This window comes from Phyllopteryx taeniolatus, chromosome 11, assembly GCF_024500385.1.
Source record: "Phyllopteryx taeniolatus isolate TA_2022b chromosome 11, UOR_Ptae_1.2, whole genome shotgun sequence".
Classification (NCBI taxonomy): domain Eukaryota; kingdom Metazoa; phylum Chordata; class Actinopteri; order Syngnathiformes; family Syngnathidae; genus Phyllopteryx; species Phyllopteryx taeniolatus.
The window spans coordinates 5,987,819-6,011,839 of NC_084512.1; the positions used below are offsets into that span (position 1 = coordinate 5,987,819).

A 24,021-nucleotide genomic window follows, 5' to 3' on the forward strand; every position below is an offset into this window, starting at 1 on the left:
CGACCAAAGTTTAAACAACGATTCTATGCGTGAGAGTACAAAGTTGGGAGTGTTTGAGATTAATATTATTTTAAAAACCCATTTACTGAAATTTGCAGACAAGATTCAGGCTGGTGGGCGTGGTCTTCTCCAAGTCGGCACTCGCTCTTCCTACGCCCCTGAGGCATTTAACTCTAAACTCACACCTTTCTGAGGAGAACTAGAGTTGAGTTGAGTTGAGTTGAGGCTTATTTTTCCTTCTCCTTGTACCTGTGCTGGCAGCTCGCCAGCTGGGTGCCCTCTGGCCACCCCCCCGCCCTTCTTTTGTTCCATTTTTGTCCTCAGGCACCTCCGGGTGCCACCACGTGCGCGAACGCCCACCGCAACCAAGCTGGCGGCATTTTCGATCGAAGAAGTCGACCATGCTGCTCCGATCGCTTTTCCTAGCCACGATCGGTCGGCGGGGCCTCAACGAGCAACTGCCGGCATCCCGGACGGATCCCGCAAGCCCCTGAGGGTCAGAGCTCGGCCCGCCACCAGGTCAACTGGCAGGGAAGTTATGAGCGCATCCCAAACGGGCCAACAACTTTCCTTTCCTACTTCTTTTTATTTTTGTGCATGTTTTTTCTTCAACCCAACCTACTTCTTTCCCGCCTGAGGTCCGGAGGAAGACCACCCCAAAGACCAGCTGATCTGCATTCATGAGTCGACACTGCAATCCTTACTATGATGTACAACATCAGTGCGTAATAATTGTGGGGAAATTACTAGCTTCATACGAAATCCCAACTTTGCCTTCTCTCGCTCTGACTCAATGCATTAAGCGTTATTTTAGCCCAGCGACCACACACGATGTCCTCTTTTCCATTTTCGTACGCCTTATTTTCTTTCTTTCGTTTACCCTCGGTGTTATTTTCTTTTTGTAGCTTGTAGTTGTAGTTGTGTGTTTCATTAAATATACCATAAAATTCCACTCTGGGTCGTATTTTGTGTGTGTTCTGAATTTAAGTAAACCTCTGTAACCTAGGACTCAAAATGTCATAGAGTATAGCAACCTCCAGGTTCTGAGACTGATTAAAAAGGTTTGTTGTCATTGCGCCTCAAGTTAAACTTGGAAAAATTACTTGGTACCCTTTTCAAGACATAATTTTGATTTTAACAATTAAATCAAAATTATTATAAACCTGAAGTAACGCAAACGTCGCTCCTGGCTTATTACTTTATCCAAAATTAATTACAATTACAATTTGACCTATAATCATTACAAGGTTGAACCTTTGGCCAGAATTCCAAAAAGGTATGTTTGCCGCAAACTTGAGGTAGAACTGACTCGTCAATGTATTTGTCATGGGTGTGTGTTCCGATTTTTGTCTTCCCCCTGTTTCATACACACCTGCTCCTGAGAGCATCTTCACCACCTGTGCCTCGTTCACCCTAATTACCCCTTGCATTTAACCTCGTGTCTCATTCTTTCTCGTCGCCAGTTCGTTGTACCTTGTCGTCACGTTCCAGCATTCCTTGTTTCCACGTCAAAGACTCACAGTAAGACTAGACCCTGTTCCGTTTATCGACCTCGCCTTTTTGCCTCATGTTTTTGGATACTGTTGTCTTTTTTGGATTGCCTGCCTGTGTACCTACCTCTGCCCGTATATTAAACCTCTCTTTTTAGAAACTGTCCATTTGTTTTGGAGTCGTGCATTTTTGGGTCCTATCCTCCGTTCCGTTCATGACAGAACGAACTGGCCATAACATGGAACTAGCAGACTCAGACCCGGTGCGCAAAGCCCTTCAAGCGCAGGGTCAACGCCTCTCGAAGCAGGATGAGCAGCTTGCTGCCCTACACCTTCATCTAGAGGGACTGTCAAATCATCAGGACAATATGATGAGACAGGTGACCTCGCAGTTTGAACTTCTTATGAAAATGATTCAAAAGAAGGAACCAATTGGCACAACACCCGATACCGCCACGGTACCAACATTTCCATGAGAAGCAGTCACCATGAAGCCACCTGCCACCTCCGCTGCTGTCTGCCCACAGCTCTCTCGAACGGAGAGGTTCTCTGGAGATTCTGGGAACATTAAGCCGTTCATCACTCAGTGCGAACTCCACTTTGAGCTGCAGGCAGCTGCCTTCCCCACCGAGCGGGCAGAAATAGCTTTTGTTATTTCCCACCTGACTGGTTGTGTGGAGGCGTGGGCGACTGCTGAATGGAGCCGCAATTCCGCCGCGTGTCATTTGTGGGCTTTTTTCGTAAAGAATATGGAGCAAATTTTTCAGTTTTCCACACCAGATCGTGAGGCAGCTCGCATGTTTTTGACGCCATGAATCATGACCTTATTTTAGGGAACCCATGGTTGAAATTACATAACCCCCACATTGACTGGTCCTCTGGGCAGGTTATGTCATGGGGCAACAATTGCGCCCAGAACTGTTTCAAGCCGCCATGTGATGTTCAGGGCATTGTTTCTAATGACAATCAACAGACCCCATCTGGGGATCCTGATTTATCTCAAGTGCCCACCTGTTACCGGGATATTAAAGACGTTTTTTCCAAGTCCAAGGCCAAATCCCTTCCACCACACAGACCTTATGACTGTGCTGTTGACTTGCTGCCTGGAACCACACCCCCACGAGGGAGGTTATTCTCTCTTTCAGGGCCGGAACACAAGGCTATGAAGGAGTATGTGGATGAATCCCTGGCAGCCGGGATTATTCGCCCATCTTCATCCCCTGCGGGAGCCGGATTTTTCTTTGTGGACAAGAAGGACAAGACTGCAACCCCGTATCAATTACCGGGGTCTCAACGACATAACGGTGAAAAACAGGTATCCTCTTCCTCTCGTCTCCACCGCCTTTGAGTTCCTGGAGGGAGCCAAGACTTTCACCAAACTAGACTTAAGAAATGCACATCATTTAGTTAGGATAAGGGAGGGGGATGAATGAAAACAGCATTCAACACACCAACGGGACATTACGAGTATTTGGTGATGCCTTTTGGAATAACTAACGCTCCAGCTGAGTTCCAGAGATTTGTCAATGATGTCTTGCGTGACATGTTGAATGTGTACGTTTTTGTATATTTGGACGATATTTTGATATTCTCCCCGGATGAGGAGACTCACATCATTCATGTCCGCTCTGTGTTGCAGCAGTTACTGCAGAATGAACTATATGTCAAGGCTGGGAAATGTGAGTTCCACAAGGCGTCCGTTTCTTTTCTGGGGTGCATGCTGGCTCCAGGTGAAATCAAAATGGACCCTTGCAAAATTGATGCAGTGACTAATTGGCCCACTCCCACGTCACGCAAAGATGTACAAAGGTTATTAGGGTTAAATCGAGCTTTACCTCCGCTCCCATCCTTACTTTGCCAGATCTCAAACAGCAGTTTGTGGTAGAGGTCAATGCGTCTGATGCCGGAATAGGAGCAGTGCTCTCCCAGAAATCTCTCAAGGATGGTAAGTTACATCCTTGTGCTTATCTCTCCGAAAAACTGACCCCAGCCGAGAGAAATTATGATATTGGTGACCGTGAACTGCTGGCAGTCAAGGTGGCTTTGGTGGAGTGGAGGCACTGGCTAGAGGGGGCACATACGCCATTTTTAGTATGGACAGATCACAAGAACCTGGAATATCTTAAATCTGCTAAGAGATTAAATGCGAGGCAGGCTAGAAGGGCTCTGTTTTTCACTAGATTCAATTTCACGTTTTCCTTCCGACCTGGTTCTAAAAATGGTAAGCCAGATGCTTTATCGTGCATTTTCTACGGAGAGAATTCTTTGTCTGACCCTAAAACCATTTTTCCCAAGTCATGTTTTGTTTCTGCTTTTGTTTGGGACATTGAAACTGCGGTAAAGGAGGCTCTGGAGAACACTCTTAGCCCAGAAAATTGCCCTGAAAACAGGCTTTATGTGGTTCCGACCTTAAGGGGAAGAGTCATCCACTGGGCTCACACTAACTGGACTGTATGTCACCCAGGCATTGCCAAGACTCAATCTGTGGTCGAACAGCGCTTTTGGTGGCCCAATGTTAGAAGGGATGTTACCAATTATGTCAATGCTTGCTAGGTATGTGCTGCTAACAAGTCCTCTCGTAAACGTCCCTTCTGGGGAGTTGCGACCTTTGCCAATACCACAACGTCCTTGGTCAGACATCTCCGTAGACTTTGTGACAGGATTACCGGCCTCGAAAGGAAATACCACAATTGTCACAGTTGTTGACAGGTTCTCTAAAATGGCTCACTTCATTGCACTCCTGAAACTCCCCTCAGCTAAAGATACTGCAGAGTTAATGATACACCAGGTATTCAAGTTCCAAGGTTTCCCCAAGAATGTGGTGTCTGATAGGGGTCCCCAATTCATTTTACAATTTTGGAAGGAGTTTTGCAATCTCATAGGTGCTACCGTCAGTCTGTCATCTGGGTTTCACCCTGAAACCAACGGCCAAAACGAGAGGCTGAACCAGGACCTGGAGACTGGGCTCTGATGTCTCGCTTCACAAGAGCCGCGATCCTGGTCTCAGAAACTGGTTTGGGTCGAATTCTCTCACAATTCCCTACCCTCTGCATCCACTGGTCTATCGCCTTTTCACGTTGTGCATGGTTACCAACCATCTCTGTTTCCTGCCATAGCCCCAGAGTCCACAGTTCCAACGACCTTGGTGAGACGCTGCAGGAGGACCTGGGAGCGAGCCCGCCAGATGCTGCTGTGCCAGGGACGGTCCTACAAAACCGCTGCTGACCGTCGGAGGACAAACTACAAAGTGGGTCAGCAAGTTTGACTCTCGACCAAACATATTCCACTCCGGGTGGAGTCCAAGAAGCTCGCTCCCAGGTTCGTTGGGCCCTTCCCCATCACAAAGATCATCAACCCTGTAATCGTGAAGCTTAGGCTCCCAAGGTCGATGCGGGTCCACCCTGCTTTTCATGTCAGCCTACTCAAGCCAGCCCGGGAGTCCCCTCTGGTCCCGCCTTCCAGGCCCCCTCCTCCCCCCCCCCCCCCCCCCCCGGTTTATGGATGGGGCCCTGTCTTCTCTGTGAAGCGGCTGTTGTCGTCTCGTCGGAGGGGGAGGGGATTTCAATATCTGGTGGACTGGGAGGGCTACGGGCCTGAGGAATGTTCATGGGTGCCGTCTGCGTTTATCGTGGATATTCGGGACTTCCACGTTGCGCATCCAAGGGCCCCGGGGCCGTCTGGGGCCGGCCGTTAAGGGGAGGGGGGGGTACTGTCATGGGTGTGTGTTCCGGTTGTTGTTTTCCCCCTGTCTCGTACACACCTGCTCCTGAGAGCATCTTCACCACCTGTGCCTTGTTCACCCTAATTACCCCTTGCATTTAACATCGTGTCTCATTCTTTCTCGTCGCCAGTTCGTTGTACCTTGTCGTCGCGTTCCAGCATTCCTTGTTTCTATGTCAAAGACTCACAGTAAGACTAGATCCTGTTCCAATTATCGACCTCGCCTTTTTGCCTCATGTTTTTGGATACTGTTGCCTTTTTTGGATTGCCTGCCTGTGTACCGACCTCTGCCCGGATATTAAACCTCTCTTTTTTGAAACTGTCCATTTGTTTTGGAGTCGTGCATTTTGGGGTCCTATCCTCCGTTCCGTTCATGACAGTATTGACTTTACCACTCCAAATGACGGTTATAGCTTGAGGTCAATTAATCGCTAATCATGTGTTTAGGCAACAACATGGATGTCTTGGGGTTCGTGTATCAAACTAACAGCCGTGCCTCACGCGTTTGGCAATATTTTCCTGAAAATGTGACTGACAGCACAGTCACTTGCAAAATATGCAAGTCTATCCTCAAAAATAACAAAAAGTGCTTGGCAAGCCAACATGAACAACAAAGTGGCAGGCCCAGACCTTGTGTGCCCATTCTGCCTCAAAGTCTGCGCGGACCACCTCGCTCCAGTCTTCACATTGACCTTCAATAGATCTCTGGAGCTGTGTGAACTATCATCCTATTACAAACGCTCCACCATCATATCAGTCCCCAAGAAACTTGCAATCATGGGTCTGAATGACTGTGGTTATGAAGTTCTTTGAACGCCTCATCCTGGACCATCTCAAGAGCATCACAGGTCCCCTGCTGGACCCCCTGCAGTTTACCTACCGAGCAAACAGGCCTGTGGATGACGCAGTCAACATGGGACTGCACTAGAAAACCTCGGCGGCGCTGGGACCTATGCAAGGATCCTGTTCTTGGACTTCAGCTATGCATTTAACACCATCATCCCTGAACTCCTCTCCTCCAAGCTTCTCCAGCTCAGCGTTTCGGCTGCAATCTGCCAGTGGATTTGCAGCTTCCTCACGGGCAGGACACAGCAGGTGAGGCTGGGAGATACCACCTCATCCACACACACCACCAATAATGGGGCGCCCCAAGGAAGTGTCCTCTCTCCGCTGCTCTTCTCTCTCTACACAAACAACTGCAACTCAACTCAACAACTGCTATCAAACTCCTGAAGTTTGCAGACGACATCACAGTCATCGTCCCCATCAAAGACGGTGACGAGTCTACATGCAGTATTTGGTGCGGGCGACACAACCTGGTGCTGAACACGGTCAAGACTGTAGAGATGATCGTGGACTTCAGGAGGCATCCTTCGCCACAGCCGGCCTTCACGCTATCCAATTGCCTTGTCTAAACCTGCAGCTTCTGAGGAAGACTCTAAATTGCCCGTAGGTATGAATGTGAGTGCGAATGGTTGTTTGTTTATATGTGCCCTGCGATTGGCTGGCAACCAGTTCAGGGTGTACCCTGCCTCCTGCCCGAAGATAGCTGGGATAGGCTCCAGCGCTCCCGCGACCCTTGTGAGGACAAGCGGATCAGAAAATGGATGAATGGATGGTGACATTTTAAAATGGAACAGGGCATTCAAAATCCTCACTTTGTAGAAAGGCTTATTTTCCGTACCAGAAAGTGTAGGGCTGGCATTATGTATGGCATTTAAACATAAAAATACCCACTTTATATAATGTTTTGAGCTTACCAGAGGTTATTGCCTGAAGTGATGGAGCCATATTTTTATATTTCATGTGGCCCCAAATTCATAAACTGACCGCTTGCCCACATCAACTGTAAATGTAATCGTTATTTAAACCTTCATTTGTGCTTTTAACAAAGACTCTTTATTGTGAATGATTCCCGCAAACATTGCTTCATTAAATATCTCCTCTAAACCACTTCACTGTACATACATCTCAGTGCTTTCTCATGGTTTCCCTAAGGCGAAGCATTGAAACATTTCCGAAAGCTCTAACACCTCACATTCCTCACCTCATACTATCTTTTTTCTCGGCCCTAATTCCCCTAGGAAGCCATTCCTCCTCTGATTATCCTTTTAGTCCTGTTTCACTCTTACTTGTCCAGCTCTCTAACCACTATCCAACTCAACATCTCGGTCTCAGTGAGGCCCAAGGACATTTAGAGCACACATTGTAAAAAAGAAAAATATTGCACATGTTGGCAACATAACAAACTCTCCTCACAGCAGCATGCCATCTATAAAGAGAGATGTGGTCCTGCAAAGCCAGACTGAACTGAGTGGGAATACCCAACTCAATTTTACCACAGCAAGATGTTCACGTTAACTTATTCCCCCTCCGTGAGTTGCAAAGTTGCCATTAACAACTTTGTAGATGTCTCCCATGTGAATTATTATCTGTTTAACTACATGTTGCTGGAGCCATGAAAAAAAAAGTCCTGAATCGTTGAGGTCAAGCCACTAGAATCAATATAATTCAAGTCTATAGAGTTTTTCTTGTTTAATCTATTGATACAAAAAAAAATGTGTGTGTATATATATATATATATATATATATATATATATATATACTTGTTTAAATGTGTGTGTGTATATATATATGTTTGAATGTTTTAGGATCTTGCACAGAGCTTGTCAGATCCAGAAGCAATAAGAAGACTAAGATGTTTTGATAGCCTGAAGCTCTCTGTATCGCCAGATCCCATGCTCCCCCTATCCTTCAATCCTTCCTGCTCTGCATTTATGTCGTTAACCCCTGTTACTTTGTGGACCTTAGCAAATTATTTTTCAATTCCCTTGCTGTCTTTTCATTGTTTAGTAAAGCAGAGAACGCACCCAACAACCAATAAATCGGCAATTACGTTCATTATCTGACCTCAGCGCATAAAGGACAGTCCCATTTGGAAAGATACGGATCAGTCTGTTCTCCACGGTGATGTCATGAAGAAACGACTTCTTCGAGTCCACAATGAAGGTGTCAGGGACCCAGAGGAGCTCCACTAGCCGCCCGTCAAGACTCAGGCTCTTGTTGCCTTCAAACACCAAACGCTCATCTGTCCAGCGCTGCCGGAGGAATATGGTGGCTGTGTAGTCCTGCAAGATTGAGGTCCAACGGTTATAACAAAACCAATAGACTACTTTATTAGGGAAGTCCAAAATATGCTGACAAACATGCAATGTTTCTGCTAACTATGACATTCCAGTGTAGTTACTGGGAATTTAATTTTTTTTATTTTTTTTGCACTGTTGGATATTGGTGGTGTCAGGTCCCTGAGCTGTACTATGCCTAAAGCAACTGAGATGCAGTACATTGCATCAAGTCAGCAACTTCACTTCTATGTGTGGGAGAACACAGCAGGGTCCAGGTATCGTTTTAAAAAGTAAAGGTCAGACACAAAGTTGCAACACTTTCAGAAAATACATTAATTACATTTTTAAAATTGCTAAATAAATTGGTCATCAAATGCAGTCTGATCTTCATCAAAATCACCAAAATAAACAGTCTGCTTAAACTAACAACACACAAACAATTATGTTTTCATGTTTTTTTATTGAAAATATAATATTCACAGGACAGGGAGGAATAAGTACCGTAAGTGAACCCTTGGATTTAATAACTGGCTGACCCTCCTTTGGCAGCAATAACCTCAATCAAATGATTCCTGTAGTTGCAGATCAGCAACAATCAGGATAAAATTTGGACCGTTCCTCCTTAGAAAACTGTTGCAGTTCAGCAAGATTGCAAGGTGTGTATCGCTCTCTTGAGGTCATGCCACATCATCTCAATCGGGTTGAGGTCATGATTGTATACTGTATATAAGCCTGTATAAAGCTGCAAAAGGGTACAAATGTGTCTGTAAAAGTCTTCACTTTCTTTTTCCTCCCTGTCCTGTGAATGTTTCCATGTTATCTAAATACAAATATGAAAACATATAATTGCTTGTGTGGCATTAGTTCAAGAAGACTGAGTTTATTCTTGTTATTTAGATGAAGATCCGGATACATTTGATGAACAAATGTAAGAAGTTCCAAAGGATTCATATACCTTTTCATCCCACTGTATGACATTTCAAGGTTATGAACATATTATTTTGTCACGCATTACAAGGAGGCACAATCAGTTACTGCCGCACATAAATATTTTGTATTTGATTATTTTATATTTATGCCCTATAAGTGTTTTTTTGCTATTATATTTACTGTAATAATGGCTTTACTACTGCATTAGTGTAGGTGAGGACCTTAAGCTTATCTCTATCTCGCTGTCTCTCCAAACTTTTTTCAACTGTAAAAAATAATCCATCCACCTAAAGTGCATGAGTTTTCACGTCACAGGTCACAATAAAAGGTCACTCTATATGTTTACCTTCCATTGAACTACACAGTGCACATACAGTATCTTTTGCAAAGATTTTATCAAATTGTTGATGTGGCCTTGAAATATTGGTTTGCACCTACATGATTGGCTATTCAAAGTTGCTGAACATGGGCAAGATTTGAAACAGAATATCAAACTTGTTGATCCAAAAAATCCCAAACTTTCTCAGTGTTGTGTACTTTACTATTCAGGCGATGTAGGAACTTTGGAGTGGATCTGAGACCAAAACATCTGTTTCAGCAGATGTGTGGGGGGTTGATCTTGGAGCATTTCCCAAATGGTGCACTGGAATGGTCTGAGTTTGTGAGATTTGTTGGATGCGCGGCCAAATTCTCAAAATTAATGTTGGAGGGAATTACAGTAGATCATAGATTATTGTAGTTCTGTTCTTGGTGGACATCCCCTCAGTTTTTATGATGAATACATGTGAGTTTGAAACTTTTAAATTCCTGTAATTGGCATCAACAACAAAAAAATAAAAATAAATCAACAACAGTTCTGTCCCTAGTGATGATTTCAGCCTTCTCCCTTCATGGGACGAAATATAAAATGGATGGGGGTTCTGTAAAGGCAAACTTCAACAAATTAGGAACCCTATACCTGATCACCAGAGTTGTAAGAAATACTGTATGTATAATGTACCATTGACATAAAAAAAACTGTCTTACCATGTTGATCTCTGAAATGGTGTCAATACTGGCAATGTCTAAGCTCATACCAACAGTTACAGGACCATCTAGAAACAAAGAAGAAGAAAACAATACATATACAATACCTACATCTCCCTGAGTTTTGTGGAATTACGGGTTATGCTAAACACTCATCAAGAGTTTGATAATGCATTGTGTTGAATAATCAAGTGCTGATCAGGGAACGTTTATTAAAAACAATAACAATCTTATATGTAATGGCACAACCAACTACTGTTTGTTAACTGTTAAATGCCAGTTGTTTTGCCTGCATTACCATCAAAAAGAACTTTGAACTTTGTGCTAATTCCTTTTTCATTATTTCCTCCTTGTAATTTCTGTAAAAGATCTTAATGTGCCTCTCGCAAACATTAACATGGGCCTAACACACAAAAATAAGCATCTACTGCACCATCAACATTTATTGTAGTAATGTAGACTATTGGCAAATATCATTGCTATGCCGATGATGACAGAATTCTGGCAAGTACTCCAGTCCTTTGCACTTGCAAGCTGGGACATTTTTACAGTTATTAACCATCTCCACAAAGGAGAGTTAGTGATTCAACATCAAAGTTTGTGAATACTTTAGCCCACTGTGCTCTTGGGGACATGAAGTGAAGCAGACTTTTTTGTAGCCTAGCCCAAGTTTTTACCTTGCCACAATCACGCTGATATCTTGAAGGGTTTGTGCTGATACGGTGTACTTGCAAACTGCGTTTGATCCTCTGACTGAAATTACGTTGAAACTAATTATGAATATCAGCTATTACTTACTGTGTCCTATAAATACTATTGTCGGACAAAAGTAATTCATTAATTCATTCATCTTCTGTACCGCTTATCCTCACTAGGGTCGCGGGTGTGCTGGAGCCTAGCCCAGCTGACTCTAGGTGAGAGGTGGGGTACACCCTGAACTGGTCGCCAGCCAATTGCAACTGGTCGCCAGCAATTGCAACCATTCACACTCACATTCACACATATGGACAATTTAGAGTCTTCAATTAGCCTACCGTGCATGTTTTTGGGATGTGGGAGGAAACCAGAGTACCTGGAGAAACCCCATGCAGGCACAGGGAGAACATGCACACAGGCAAGGCCGAATTTGTACCCGGGTCCTCAGAACTGTGAGGCAGACGTCGCTCACCGTGCTGCTCTCGGACAAAATAATGTTTGATATTTTCAGCTTTGTCGCATGTATTGGTATTATTATCTGAAACATAGTGTATGTCATTGTATTAATCTAATTCTACAAACTTGCACAGAATCAATATACACCACAACCTCTGTCAAAAGGCCATTTCTACAGCTGTATGTGGTTGCAGTTTGCTTACTATCAAAGAAAGGCCTCAGGTACTTGTTATATCCTTTAATCAGCTTTTGAATGGTTGGAGGCAGAATTTCTCCTTCCTTCACTTCTGCATTGACCACGGAGCTCTCTAACAACCTGAGGAAAGAAACAAAGCGGAACAGTGAGAGAATCCTCATTTTTTATTGTGCCATACTGGCTTACTAGGTAATTTCACTGTAACTGTGGTGTATCCTTTGCGTTCTGGTGCAACTCTTACAAACACTTGCGGAGAGAGGACACATAGGGAATTGAAATAAATTGGATTTTATTAAAAAAGTACAAAAATAAAGCGCACACAGGCGGCACGGTGGCCGACTGGTTAGAGCGTCAGCCTCACAGTTCTGAGGACCCGGGTTCAATCCCCGGCCCCGCCTGTGTGGAGTTTGCATGTTCTCCCCGTGCCTGCGTGGGTTTTCTCCGGGCACTCCGGTTTCCTCCCACATCCCAAAAACATGCATTAATTGGAGACTCTAAATTACCCGTAGGCATGACTGTGAGTGCGAATGGTTGTTTGTTTCTATGTGCCCTGCGATTGGCTGGCAACCAGTTCAGGGTGTACCCCGCCTCCTGCCCGATGACAGCTGGGATAGGCTCCAGCACGCCCGCGACCCTAGTGAGGAGAAGCGGCTCAGAAAATGGATGGATGGAAGCGCACACATGAAAGGCTCGTTGAATTGTTTTGAATGCCTTATTTTTTTATGGTAACCACCCTTCTCCAATGCTCATGCATTTTAATTGGTGGCTTTCAATAAAATAATCTTCTTTTTTTTTTTTGCTATGAGTGCTATCCATAAAAGTTTATCGGAGTGTGGGAAGACAATTATATTGCTTTTGCAATTGCGACATGCAGTGAAAAAAACTACAACTTTTTCCCTTTTAAGATTATGTGCATGTGTTTCTGTAAAAACTGGGAACTGGGAAATACAGGACATTTTCTTGTGGAAAAATATAGGCACATGCCATGATATAAGAGGGGACTGGAGGAGGATATTAGGGGTTGGACTCCATAAATATCTAGTTAATTAGAGGCTTTGTAATTCATCTCGGGTAATTACATTTTAATCATCTAACTACATTTGCCCTAAAAAGCAACATGGTTTAATTATAATGCATTTTAGTGTGCGACTGAATTAAATAAGACAGGCAGGAATATTATTGTTTTTTTTTTAACCTGTCCTGTTCAGCTGCATGGCCTTGCAGAATGGTGGATCTGTATGCCTTCTGTGCTGGAACATTTTTGCTGTGCAACAGGAGTTTGAAATACTCCCTTTGCTTATTTTTAAATGTTTTAATTATTCTGATGTTGATTGAAAATGCAGCCGTATAGAAAATGTTTTTTGGGGACATGGGGAATAGGGCTGCGAACCACAGCAGAACAATTGTTATTCTAGATATCTGAGCACAAGTAACGTGACAACAGTCAAATGGTCTTCTTATTTGTGGATGAGGGGTGACAGCCAGTGAGGACATACAATAACTAAGCAAGAGAACAAGATGAGAGAGGACAGAAAAGGGCAGGACAGGACAGAATGTGGGAAATAAGCAAGGCAGTGCTACTGACGAGCGGTTCAAGTATCGAAAATCTTTCCCTTCCTTCCTTACAAATGTATCGGCTCTGGATCTTTCAGTAGAGAAGTATTAAAACGCCAGGTTGGAGAAGGTATCATGTTTGATTCAAGTTTGAGGCAGAGAGAAATTGGAGCATGATCGCTGATTAGTATTGGATGTATTTTGGAACTACTGTTTTGAGCAATTGAGTTATTTGTAAGAAAGTTGTGGTGTGCTGAAAAAAAGAAAGTGTATTCCCTTTTGTATGATTTTTTTCTTCTCCATATGTCGGCAAGTCAAAAATCGTGCACGTATTCATTTAATATTAGGGAAGACTGTGATTGTTTGGTATTTTTTGAATTTGGTCTATGGTTGTATTAAGTGTTATATTAAAGTCTTCACCTACAATAATTGCTGAATTAGCTGACAAATTGGTCAGATGTGAAAAAAGTGTGTGAATAATGGCTGGATAGTCAATATTAGGGGCATATCCATTAACTAATGATTTGTTAAATATAGTTGAATGAAAAATTCTGCATCGGCCTTCTGGGTCAATTATTGTGCTATTTAGCGTAAAAAAATTAGTAATAACATTAGTATCATTAATATTGAGACTCCTCTTTGTCTGTTCTTATAGCGAGCTGAAAAGGTCTGACTGAAATTTAAATCGGAAAGGCAATTTTCTAGTGCCAGTGTGACAAATGGGATTCTTGTATGAAAAAGAGATCCATTTTTAATTTGGTGATATAATCCATAATTTAAATAATTTTTGCCTGTGAACAAATACCATTTATATCATATCTGGAAAAATGCATTGAATTGCTTTTCAATATAAGACAGTAGTAAAATTAATAGAAAATATCCCTGGCCAAAATTAGACATATATATATATATATATATATATATATATATACACACACACACACACACACACACACGGAAACATACGCAGTAAATAAGAAAATTGTGATATTAGTAGAGCAATAGTCCAGTAGTTGGAAATTAAATTAACTACAGGGTGCAAAGAGTATCTCTATTTTGGAACTAGTCATTTCACATCAGTGGCACCATGCTAATGATTTGTCATGAGTCTACTGTGAGCAGTAGCATTTTATATGCTGCTGCACATAAGATGAGTCACAAACCTATTGTTAACAGGGTTCTGTATTTGCAATACACCATATCAAAGTTTAGGATTTGCATCAAACACATTTTTTTAACAAGCATAACCAAGCATACTGTTGGGTAAAATAAATGTACATAATTTTGATTTTGAAAGTAATATTAAAGATGCAATAAATGACAATTAAAAATGTTATCGCGTTCCATCTTGTGGTTGTCCCCCTTGTGAAAGCACCATGTGGCCTGCAAGTGGAACTGCTGGAACTGACAAGCTTCCTCGCAAAAGAAAGTGAAGTTCAGCTCTCAGACCACCTGACTGTGTCAAATAAGCAGAGACAGCTGCGCAGTTGCTCCCAGCACCCTGTTGCTATGCTGATGCAGTCTCACTCACATGGCTTGCAGCCTGTTTCACCAGGCAACCATCTTGGATAGTAAAGCAATGTTAGTGACAGCGGTGACAGCGCTCTGCCTCTGGCCCACTGCATTATCATTCAACCTCACCCTGTGTGGTTACATTCACAATTACTCTTACAAAGGGCATGAGCACATTCTTTGTGTTTGATCAAACACCTTCAGATAATATTTCCGCAAAGGTGTATAGTATATGATAAGGACAAAAAATATTACGTGAAGAGAAATCTATATTGAGTTATCACTTGAAATTAGACCTGTACTGAATAATACAATATAGAGGTAAACTGCGGTTTCCATAAATCCAAACTGGCAGATCACTTCATTTTAGATGTGCATGTATATTGCGTATAATCCAACAATAAAATATTGATTAACAAAAAAATAACATCTACTCATATTACATAGAAATGGCAGTGACTTCATACAATGGGAAAGTTTTATTTTTATTCCCTGGGGGAATGTTTTGTACTAGTTTTTCGGTAGAAAGACAGGTGGGAATTCAATTTAAATACAAAACTTTTACTCTCCACTTCAGGCTTTATCTTTTATCCTTGGGTCTGATGTGTGTTAAGAGTGGATTTCTCCCGATTTTAGGCAGATCGGGGCCGACAATCTGTTCAATATTTATGACCAAAACTCATTATGTGTGTGGGGGAAGCCGACGTCTCCCAGGGTCATGACACCGTAAATTGTGACGTGAAACGGAAAGTAGCCAATCAAGCAAGCAACCTTACTGTCGAACAAGTGGCCGTAAATAGAAACAAACATTTTAACCGATGTCTTTTTTGTATAAAAGTAAGTTCCCCCGACGGCAAGTATTTTCCATAGCAAGTCTTTTTTTGCCCAATTTACAATGGTCCCCCCTCAGGTAACACTTGGGTAACATTAGCGCATACCAGGAACTATCTGCTTGTCTTAATTTTTGTGAGATCGTGTGTGATCACACTGTAGCAGATCAAAAAATCTTTTAAGATTTGAAAACGTCCTTACTAACACCAGGCCTAAGCCACAGCATTTGAATAATGCATTCTTTCTCTCTGTTTTTCTTCAGTTTCATATCCTTCAAGGGAGAATGGTATCTCTTTTTACCAATGCTAATTAAGACTAAGGACACATTACTTTGTAATCAAAACGACCTATTCTTTCCTGTATTAATTATTAGTCAGTATCTATAGTCAATATCATTCTGTGTAGACAGCATGATAAGGAGGAACAGTGGATATTTTGTTATCTGTGCAACAGTTTAAGCAGCGCATTATGCAGTAGCAAACCTGCTTTTGCACACACAAGAATCCTTTCTATTTTTAAACTGTAGCAACTTTCTCCGCCCATTTAAAAGCAATGCTACAGAGGGCACATTTTTCCAGGGTGTAATTTAACAGACCTGACACACCTGCCCACTGGGCTGTCTATCAAGAATAATAAGATGACACACTGGGTGCCCACAACTGATCTCAGGGGGTTGATGCCATGCAGGCAGGACACCTTACTTAAGATTCAGTGTAATTAAAAAAATAAAATAAAATAAAATACAACAACGTAATTTAAAATTTTAAATACCGTAATTTCTCGTGGATAATGTGTATTCCCATAACACCCCCCCCCCCCCCCCTCCCATTTAAATTGTGAAAAGTCAATAGTGCACATTATACATTGGTATAGAGGCAAATGGAAAAAAACTTTCACATAAATGTATGCCGCCATCTTGTGGTTATGAAAAAGCTGTACACTTTCATTCCAAAATGCCACCGCCACCTAGTGGTTATAAAACAAAGTGTAGCCTACAGTTTCATTCCAATATGACCGGGGTACGTATGACTGCATATATGTACAGTTGTGCTCATAAGTTTACATACCCTGGCAGAATTTGTGAAATATAGTTTTTTTTTTTTTTTTTTTAAATATGACTCACTGAACAACAACCATTATTAATTTCTTTATGGTTATGTTTAGTTTAATGATCATGCTTTTATGAAATACTTGACCGTTTAATTTGAATCTCATTAAAATAAAATTAAATGTGTTTCGCCTGGTCCTTCATGTTTTCTTTAAAGAATTGTACCCATCTTACAAATTATGCCTGGGTAATCAAATGTATGAGCACAACTGTGTGTTTTCTAATTTAATAAATAAAATTAGGGCTGTTAATTTCAAAATAAGAGCAAGTAAATTAAAAAAAGGATTACATGCTCAAATAAATTGCTAAACTTCAGAATAATTATTTGAAAAAAATGAACACGATAGAGATACTTCATTTTTTGATCATATGGGTAGAAGCAAAATCAGGCATTGTAAAAATGCATAATACATAGGTAGAGGGTTTTCCAGAATTTTAAGGTCAACTTTGGGGGTGTGTATTATACATGGGTGCGCATTATACACGATAAATTACGGTAGTCATTCATGTTTTCCGTGGGCCCAGGCTTCAAGAGTAAAGACTGACAGTAATCATACATGGAGACTACATATTTTTCTGGTATTTTTAAAAAATGGAGCCTGTTCTCACAAATATTTAGTAGAACAAAATGTGGTGGAATTAGTCATCATACTATAAATTATGCTGATTTCAATTTAGAATTTAAATACTTCACTCTAATAGCATAAACTGTTTAACATGTCATTTTACTACAATTTGTCTGTATGACTGCTTAAACTTATCAAAACTACGCATACAACATAAATCCATTGCTGTGAAAACCAGTCCAATGCTACCAATGCTTACAATGCTAGGAAGAAAAAAAAACACCTAAAAAATGCGACAGTTTTCATTGGACAGGGAGGATATGTAAACAACACATTGTTATTCAAGCTGTGTATTTTGTTGATCTCCTAAATTCTTCAGACCATGTTGGGGGTGGTGGTAATGAACAATTACTGCAAACTTTTAATAAGTTAGGTTACACTCCAGCACCCTTGTGTACATCGTGACAGTATACAGGACAAATTGTAGAGAAACTGGATAGATTCTTTTCAGTGTGACTCATCAGTGCAGATCAATACGAAGGAGACACAAATAATGTCAGCACTGTGTATCAAGTAGCTACCAATCAATGAGCGAAAACACACATAAGGACAAAAAAGTCTAAAGGCACATTAATGATCTGCTCACCACTTGTTCCTGAGCAACAGTTAATCAACGTCTTAGTATTTGATTTGATTGCTACGTGCTAAATGCGATTGATAGATAGATAAGCTAAACAAGCTCACAATGCATATTAAGTATTGTGATCACTAAATCACTTTAAGAATGACTATATTTTCTCCTTAAAGGACCTCAACCTCTACTGCACAACTGAGCAAAGAGCAGTATATGACATTTGAAGCTTTAGTAACTACCTCCATCTCTTTATGCATTCGGTGGGCTAAAGGCTACTGTGGTGGCTTCATGTTGGATGTTTGGTTGGATGAATCGGTTCAGACATTGTAATACAGAGGTGCCTCGGAATGAAGGTCTCAGAATTTTCCTTTTCAGATACGGTTTCATGACATAACCTCTTGAAAGACCTCCCAACACCCATGAACTCTTCTTCCCAATCTCCATTCAATTCAAACGAAGCATCAGTTCAGGCGGCTCTTGTGCATTTCATATCAGATTAATTTAGACGAACTCCCCCCTGCAGTGAGCTTAGTAATGCTCTCCATGGACTTCCTTCTCCCTGTCCTTCCCTTCATGCTTCCTCCCACTCAGCAATAGGCACAAGTCTAACGGCTTCCCACACTATTTCATTGATTCATGTCATTATCTCACTCCAGCATCCAAACCATGCCTTTTGTTGTACAGAAATCCCATGTGTTTTAGTGTATGCACAGGAAGCAATTTGATTGATTGTTTTTTTTAAGCATTCCGAAGGATTTCAGTGCTGGCAGGGATACAGTTCCAACAAAGTTTGTTATTACTCCTGAAACTCTGACTCGCATGGGATTCACTAATACATTTTCATGAGATAATTTTTAACTACATTCATTAAACTTACAAGTCATATTACCATATAGTTTGCATTTTTTTCCATCGGATCAATCAAATTAAAAACACGGTAGTAAGTCAAGTCAATTTTATTTGTGTAGCCCTTAATCGTAAGAGTGTCAAAGGGCTTCAGTCCTACATGTTCTAAATGAGTTATTTCACATTCGAGACAATTTATATTAGAATGATATCCCATATATTTAAAATTGGCTAAAAACAAAACAACTGTAATGAAAAACCTTTCTAAAATAAAGCTTTAATTGCCATATGCTGTTATCTCCCTTTAATTCAATCACAAGCCCATATGTATTTACGTCTTCACAAAATCGTCACTTGTCACGTACGCCCTCAAACATCACTGCGCTGGTTGTTTCTCGTTAACTCGCTGCTAATATAGCTTTGGTTGTGCTTGAAAGTCGGCGTAAAATATGATAATTGTGTGAAACACTCCAAGAGAGATCAAATTCATCGGTTTGGTGACGTTTCAGTCGGCAACAATCCCATCCCGAACGCTATTGTCGTCACTTCAAAGAGCAGTTGGTGTTGTTGTACTCGTTCCTCTCACTCATCCGTGAACAACTTCACTCAGTGCCTCCTGTATGCCAAATGCCAATGTAAAGGGAACTTTTTTTTTTTTTGGGGGGGGGGGGGCGCTTATTTCATTGAGACATTAATATTTCATTTTTATGTATTCATGATTATAAAAATTCTTATTATATGTAATTGTATTTTTTCATCATATTCATTATGCATTATGTTTGCTCTTATGTACAGCAATTTTAAATAAGAATAAGACTAAAAATAATAAATAAAGCATCTGTCTTACCATTTTTAGAACCAGGTCGGTAGGATAACGTGGAATTAAATCTTGTGAAGAATAGAGCCCATCTAGCTTGCCTAGCATTTAATCTTTTAGCAGACTTGAGATACTCAAGGTTCTTGTGATCCGTCCATACTAAAAACGGGGTCTGAGCCCCTTCTAGCCAGTGCCTTCACTCCACCAAAGCCACTTTGACAGCCAGGAGTTCACGGTCACCTATGTCGTAATTTCTCTCGGCTGGAGTCAGATTTTTCGAGAGATAAGCACAAGGATGTAACTTACCATCCTTGAGAAATTTTCTGGGAGAGCACTGCTCCTATTCCGGCATCAGACACATCAACTTCTACAACACAATGCTGTTTGGGATCTGGCAAAGTGAGGATGGGAGCGGAGGTAAAGCTCGATTTTAGTTTCTGAAAAGTTGACTGACAAAGCGGGTTCCACACAAAGGGTCTGTGTGGCGAGGTAAGCTCATGAAAAAGGCGAGGCTATTGAACTGAAATTTCTAATGAACTTTCTGTAGAAATTTGCGAACCCTAAGAACCTTTGTACATCCTTGCGTGACGTGGGAGTGGGCCAATTTGTCATGGCATCAATTTTGCAAGGGTCCATTTTGATTTCACCTGAAGCCAGCACGAACCCCAGAAAAGAAACAGACGCCTTGTGGAACTCACATTTCTCAGCCTCGACACATAGTTCATTCTACAGTAACTGCTGCAACACAGAGCAGACATGAATGATGTGAGTCTCCTCATCTGGGGAGAATATCAAAATATCGTCCAAATATACAAAAACATACACATTCAACATGTCACGTAAGACATCATTGACAAAGTTCTGGAAAACAGCTGGAGCGTTAGTTAGTCCAAAAGGCATTACCAAATACTCATAATGTCCCGTTGGTGTGTTGAATGGTGTTTTCAATTCACCCCCCTCCCTTATCCTGACTAGATGATACGCATTTCTCAAGTCTAGTTTGGTGAAAACCTTGGCTCCCTCCAGGAACTCAAAGGCGGTGGAGATGAGAGGAAGAGGACACCTGTTTTTCACGATTATTTCATTGAGACCCCGGGTCTCAATACAGGGTCGCAGGGTCTTGGCCTTCTTCTGCCTGTGATTCTTCCACATTCTCCTTCATGGCCTTGTGTTCCGGCCCTGAAAGAGAGAACAACCTCCCCCGTGGAGGTGTGGTTTCAGGCAGCAAGTCAACTGCACAGTCATAAGGTCTGTGGGGTGGAAGGGATTTGGCTTTGGACTAGGAAAAAAACTTCTTTAATGTCATTGTAACAGGTGGGCACTGGAGACAAGTCAGGATCAGAGTCAATAAATGCAGATGAATCTCTTGATCTGGAGAGCATAGTTTTACTTTAGGAAGAACCTGAGTAGGGTCTTCCTTAATGATATTTAGACTCACCGCTCCCGTGCCCTTGTTACCGGCACTGGCAGCTTTGACGTGACAGTTGCTCACGGAATTACCCAAATGCCCGCAGTAGAAGCACCGCCCTTCCCTCAGCCGGCGTTGACATTCCTCAGGGGAGAGACGGAACATCCGTGGTGACGCTAGCCAGTGGATTGAGACTGGCAACAGGGGAACTGCCTTGGTTTGGCTGGTCACTGAGGCTCGTCCTCCAAGTGCACGGTGACGCATCCTTCCGCCAATGTCCGTCCAGCTCGCGATCCAAAAGCCTTTTGTCGATCTTTATGGTGAGAGCGATGAGAGTGTCCAAGTTGGTTGGCAGGTCTAGTGGGACCAAATGATCTTTGACGGCGGGGGATAGTCCTTGAAAAAAATGCATCGAGTAGTGCCCTGTTATTCCACTGACTCTCAGCTGCTAGAATGCGAAACTCAAAAGCGTAATCTGACACCCTGCACATGCGTTGTTGTAAGGTGACAAGGGAGCGAGCTGCCTCACGATCTGATGTGGAATACTGAAAAATTTGCTCCATAGTCTTTACAAAAGAAGCCCAAGAATGACACGCGGCAGAATTGTGGCTCCTTTCAGCAGTAGCCGACGCCTCCGCACGACCAGTCAGGTGGGAAATGACAAAAGCGATCTTTGCCCGCTCGGTGGGGAAGGCAGCTGCCTGCAGCTCAAAGTGGTGTTCTCACTGAGTGATGAATGGCTTAATATTCCCAGAATCTCCAGAGAACCTCTCCGGTCGAGAGAGCTGTGGGCAGACAGCAGCGGATGTATGTGGCAGGTGGCTGCATGGTGACTGATTCACATGGAAACGGTGGTACAGTGGCGGTATCGGGTGCTGTGCCAGCTGTTTCCTTCTTCTGAACCATATTCATTAGAACTTTAAACTGTGAGGCCACCTGTCTCATCATAGTGTCCTGATGCTCTGACAGTCCCTTTAGATGAAGGTGGAGGGCAGCAAGCTGCTCATCCTGCTTCGAGATGCGTTGACCCTGCGCTTGAAGTGCTTTTCTCATCGGGTCTGAGTCTGCTGGGTCCATGTTATGGCCAGTTCGTTCTGTCATGAACGGAACAAAGGACAGGAGCCAAAATGCACGACTCCAATTCAAATGGACAGTTTCAAAACGAGAGGTTTAATAAACGGGCAGAAGTCGGTACACAGGCAGGCAATCCGCAAAGGCAACAGTATCCAAAAAACGTGAGGCAAAAAGGCAAGTTCAATAATCAGAACAGGGTCTAGTCTTACTGTGAGTCGGTGACGTGGAAACAAGGAATGCAGGAACGTGACAACAAGGTACAACAAACTGGCGACCAGAAAGAATGAGACACGAGGTTAAATGCATGGGGTAATTAGGGTAAACGAGGCACAGGTGGGGAAGATGCTCTCAGGAGCAGGTGTGTACAAGACGGGGAAGACAAAAACACACACCCATGACATATGTATAACAAATTTAAACATTGAAAAATGTAAATAAATAGCACTATTTGTGTAACAGTTGATTGGTCATGACTGCACCCAACTCTAAAGGCATGACCAATCGACCCACAAAATAAATTGATCACTGAAAAATTGGGGGAATCCAGCAACTGTATAAAAGCCAGTTTTGTTTTATTTACAGTTCCTCGTTTCGAGTACACAACTTAAAAACCGCGGTCCATAAGGGCGTATTATACCATGCAAAAAACGTACGTCATGCATACCTAGTTTTACTGGGTAATAGCAATGCGGGTTGGATGAAGTTTAAATTACATTGTACACTGATGGGACAAGAAACATGAGTCTGGCCGACTTGCAAAATTCTGTCCAGTTGATTTTCTCAGCGGCTGTCCCAGTTAGTCCAAGCCCATTGCTGAGGTGCACTAAAAACATTAATGAACAAGTTTACAAGATTTTGCTTTGTTAAAGAGAAGCAAAAGCTATAAACTTATGGGATCAGCAAAATCTCCAAATAAATCAGATCATTGTTTAAGCCACAGGAGTTAAAGCTGAGGAAAAAAGTTCTTGCTCGTCCGAACGCTACAGTACAGTATTTAGAAATCTGCGAAAATTATATGGAAAAGATGCCCCTAAAGGCACATGAAGTTTGGACCACCGTCACGTTTACGCTGTCTGAAACTTCAACATACAGTATCTCAAGATCTCAGCGCAATTCGGGAGATGTTAGTTCAATGTGTTTATATTTTACTTTTGGCTTTTGGGAGGTTTTGTGGACTTTTGTGGACTTATTTGTGATACATATTCCAAAAGAAGGACCAGACTAGGCAATGGATGTTAAGAGATTAATTGTGTGTGTACACACCTCCAGTGTTGATAGATAGACCAGAAGTCACATACAGTGTTTGCATACATCTTTTTAAATTGATAGGGTTCTTAAATAATAAGCCCCGATGGTTTACAGAAAAACGGAGATGATATACAACCCCGACTCCAATGAAGTTGGGACGTTGTGTTGCAGCCATAAAATTCCAAGTTAATGATTATTTGCTAAAAACAATAGAGTTTATCAGTTCGAATATTAAATATCTTGTCTTTGTAGTGTATTCAATTAAATATAGTTCGAACATGATTTGCAAATCATTGTATTCTGTTTTTATTTATGTTTAACACAACGTCCCAAATTCATTGGAATTGGGGTTGTACAATAAAACAATAATACCTGAAATTAGAAACAAGCTCAAAACAACTGCTCCCCATTGGGTTCACTTAACAATTTGACTTTCGAGTATAATATTTTACAAAATAGTCCTTTAAAAACTGGTTTTTAATTTATCCATCCCTTCCATTTTATTTACCGCTTAATTGGAGGCCGTCACATCTGACTTCATGTGAAAAGCAGACTAAACCTTGGACTGGTCACCCATGAAGCACACGGCACATCTCGAGAGACAACCATTCCCACTCATATTCACACTCTCACTGAGTGGAAACAAACACTGCCTGTGCCGAGTGAAGTGACTCATTTTCCTTTTTCTGTTGTTAAAATTATTTATAGTTAATTGCAGAAGCAATTATGTTGTACTATGATGAAGGTGGATTATTTAAACAATAGTATATCATTTACAACCAGC

The 24,021-nt window shown here is 41.9% G+C and overlaps 1 protein-coding gene across 5 annotated transcripts in view; it reads right to left on the reverse strand.

Annotated features, from left to right (window-relative positions):
• LOC133486075 (gamma-aminobutyric acid receptor subunit pi) overlaps window positions 1-24,021 on the reverse strand; it is a 46,935-nt gene that overhangs the window by 12,271 nt on the left and 10,643 nt on the right. For all 5 annotated transcript variants that reach the window (XM_061790694.1, XM_061790693.1, XM_061790696.1 and 2 more), the window contains exons 3-5: window positions 11,647-11,759; window positions 10,292-10,359; window positions 8,121-8,338 (exon numbers count right to left, since the gene is read on the reverse strand). In XM_061790694.1, coding sequence (XP_061646678.1) covers window positions 8,121-8,338; window positions 10,292-10,359; window positions 11,647-11,759 — 399 coding nt within the window. The remainder of the gene's footprint in view (window positions 1-8,120; window positions 8,339-10,291; window positions 10,360-11,646; window positions 11,760-24,021) is intronic.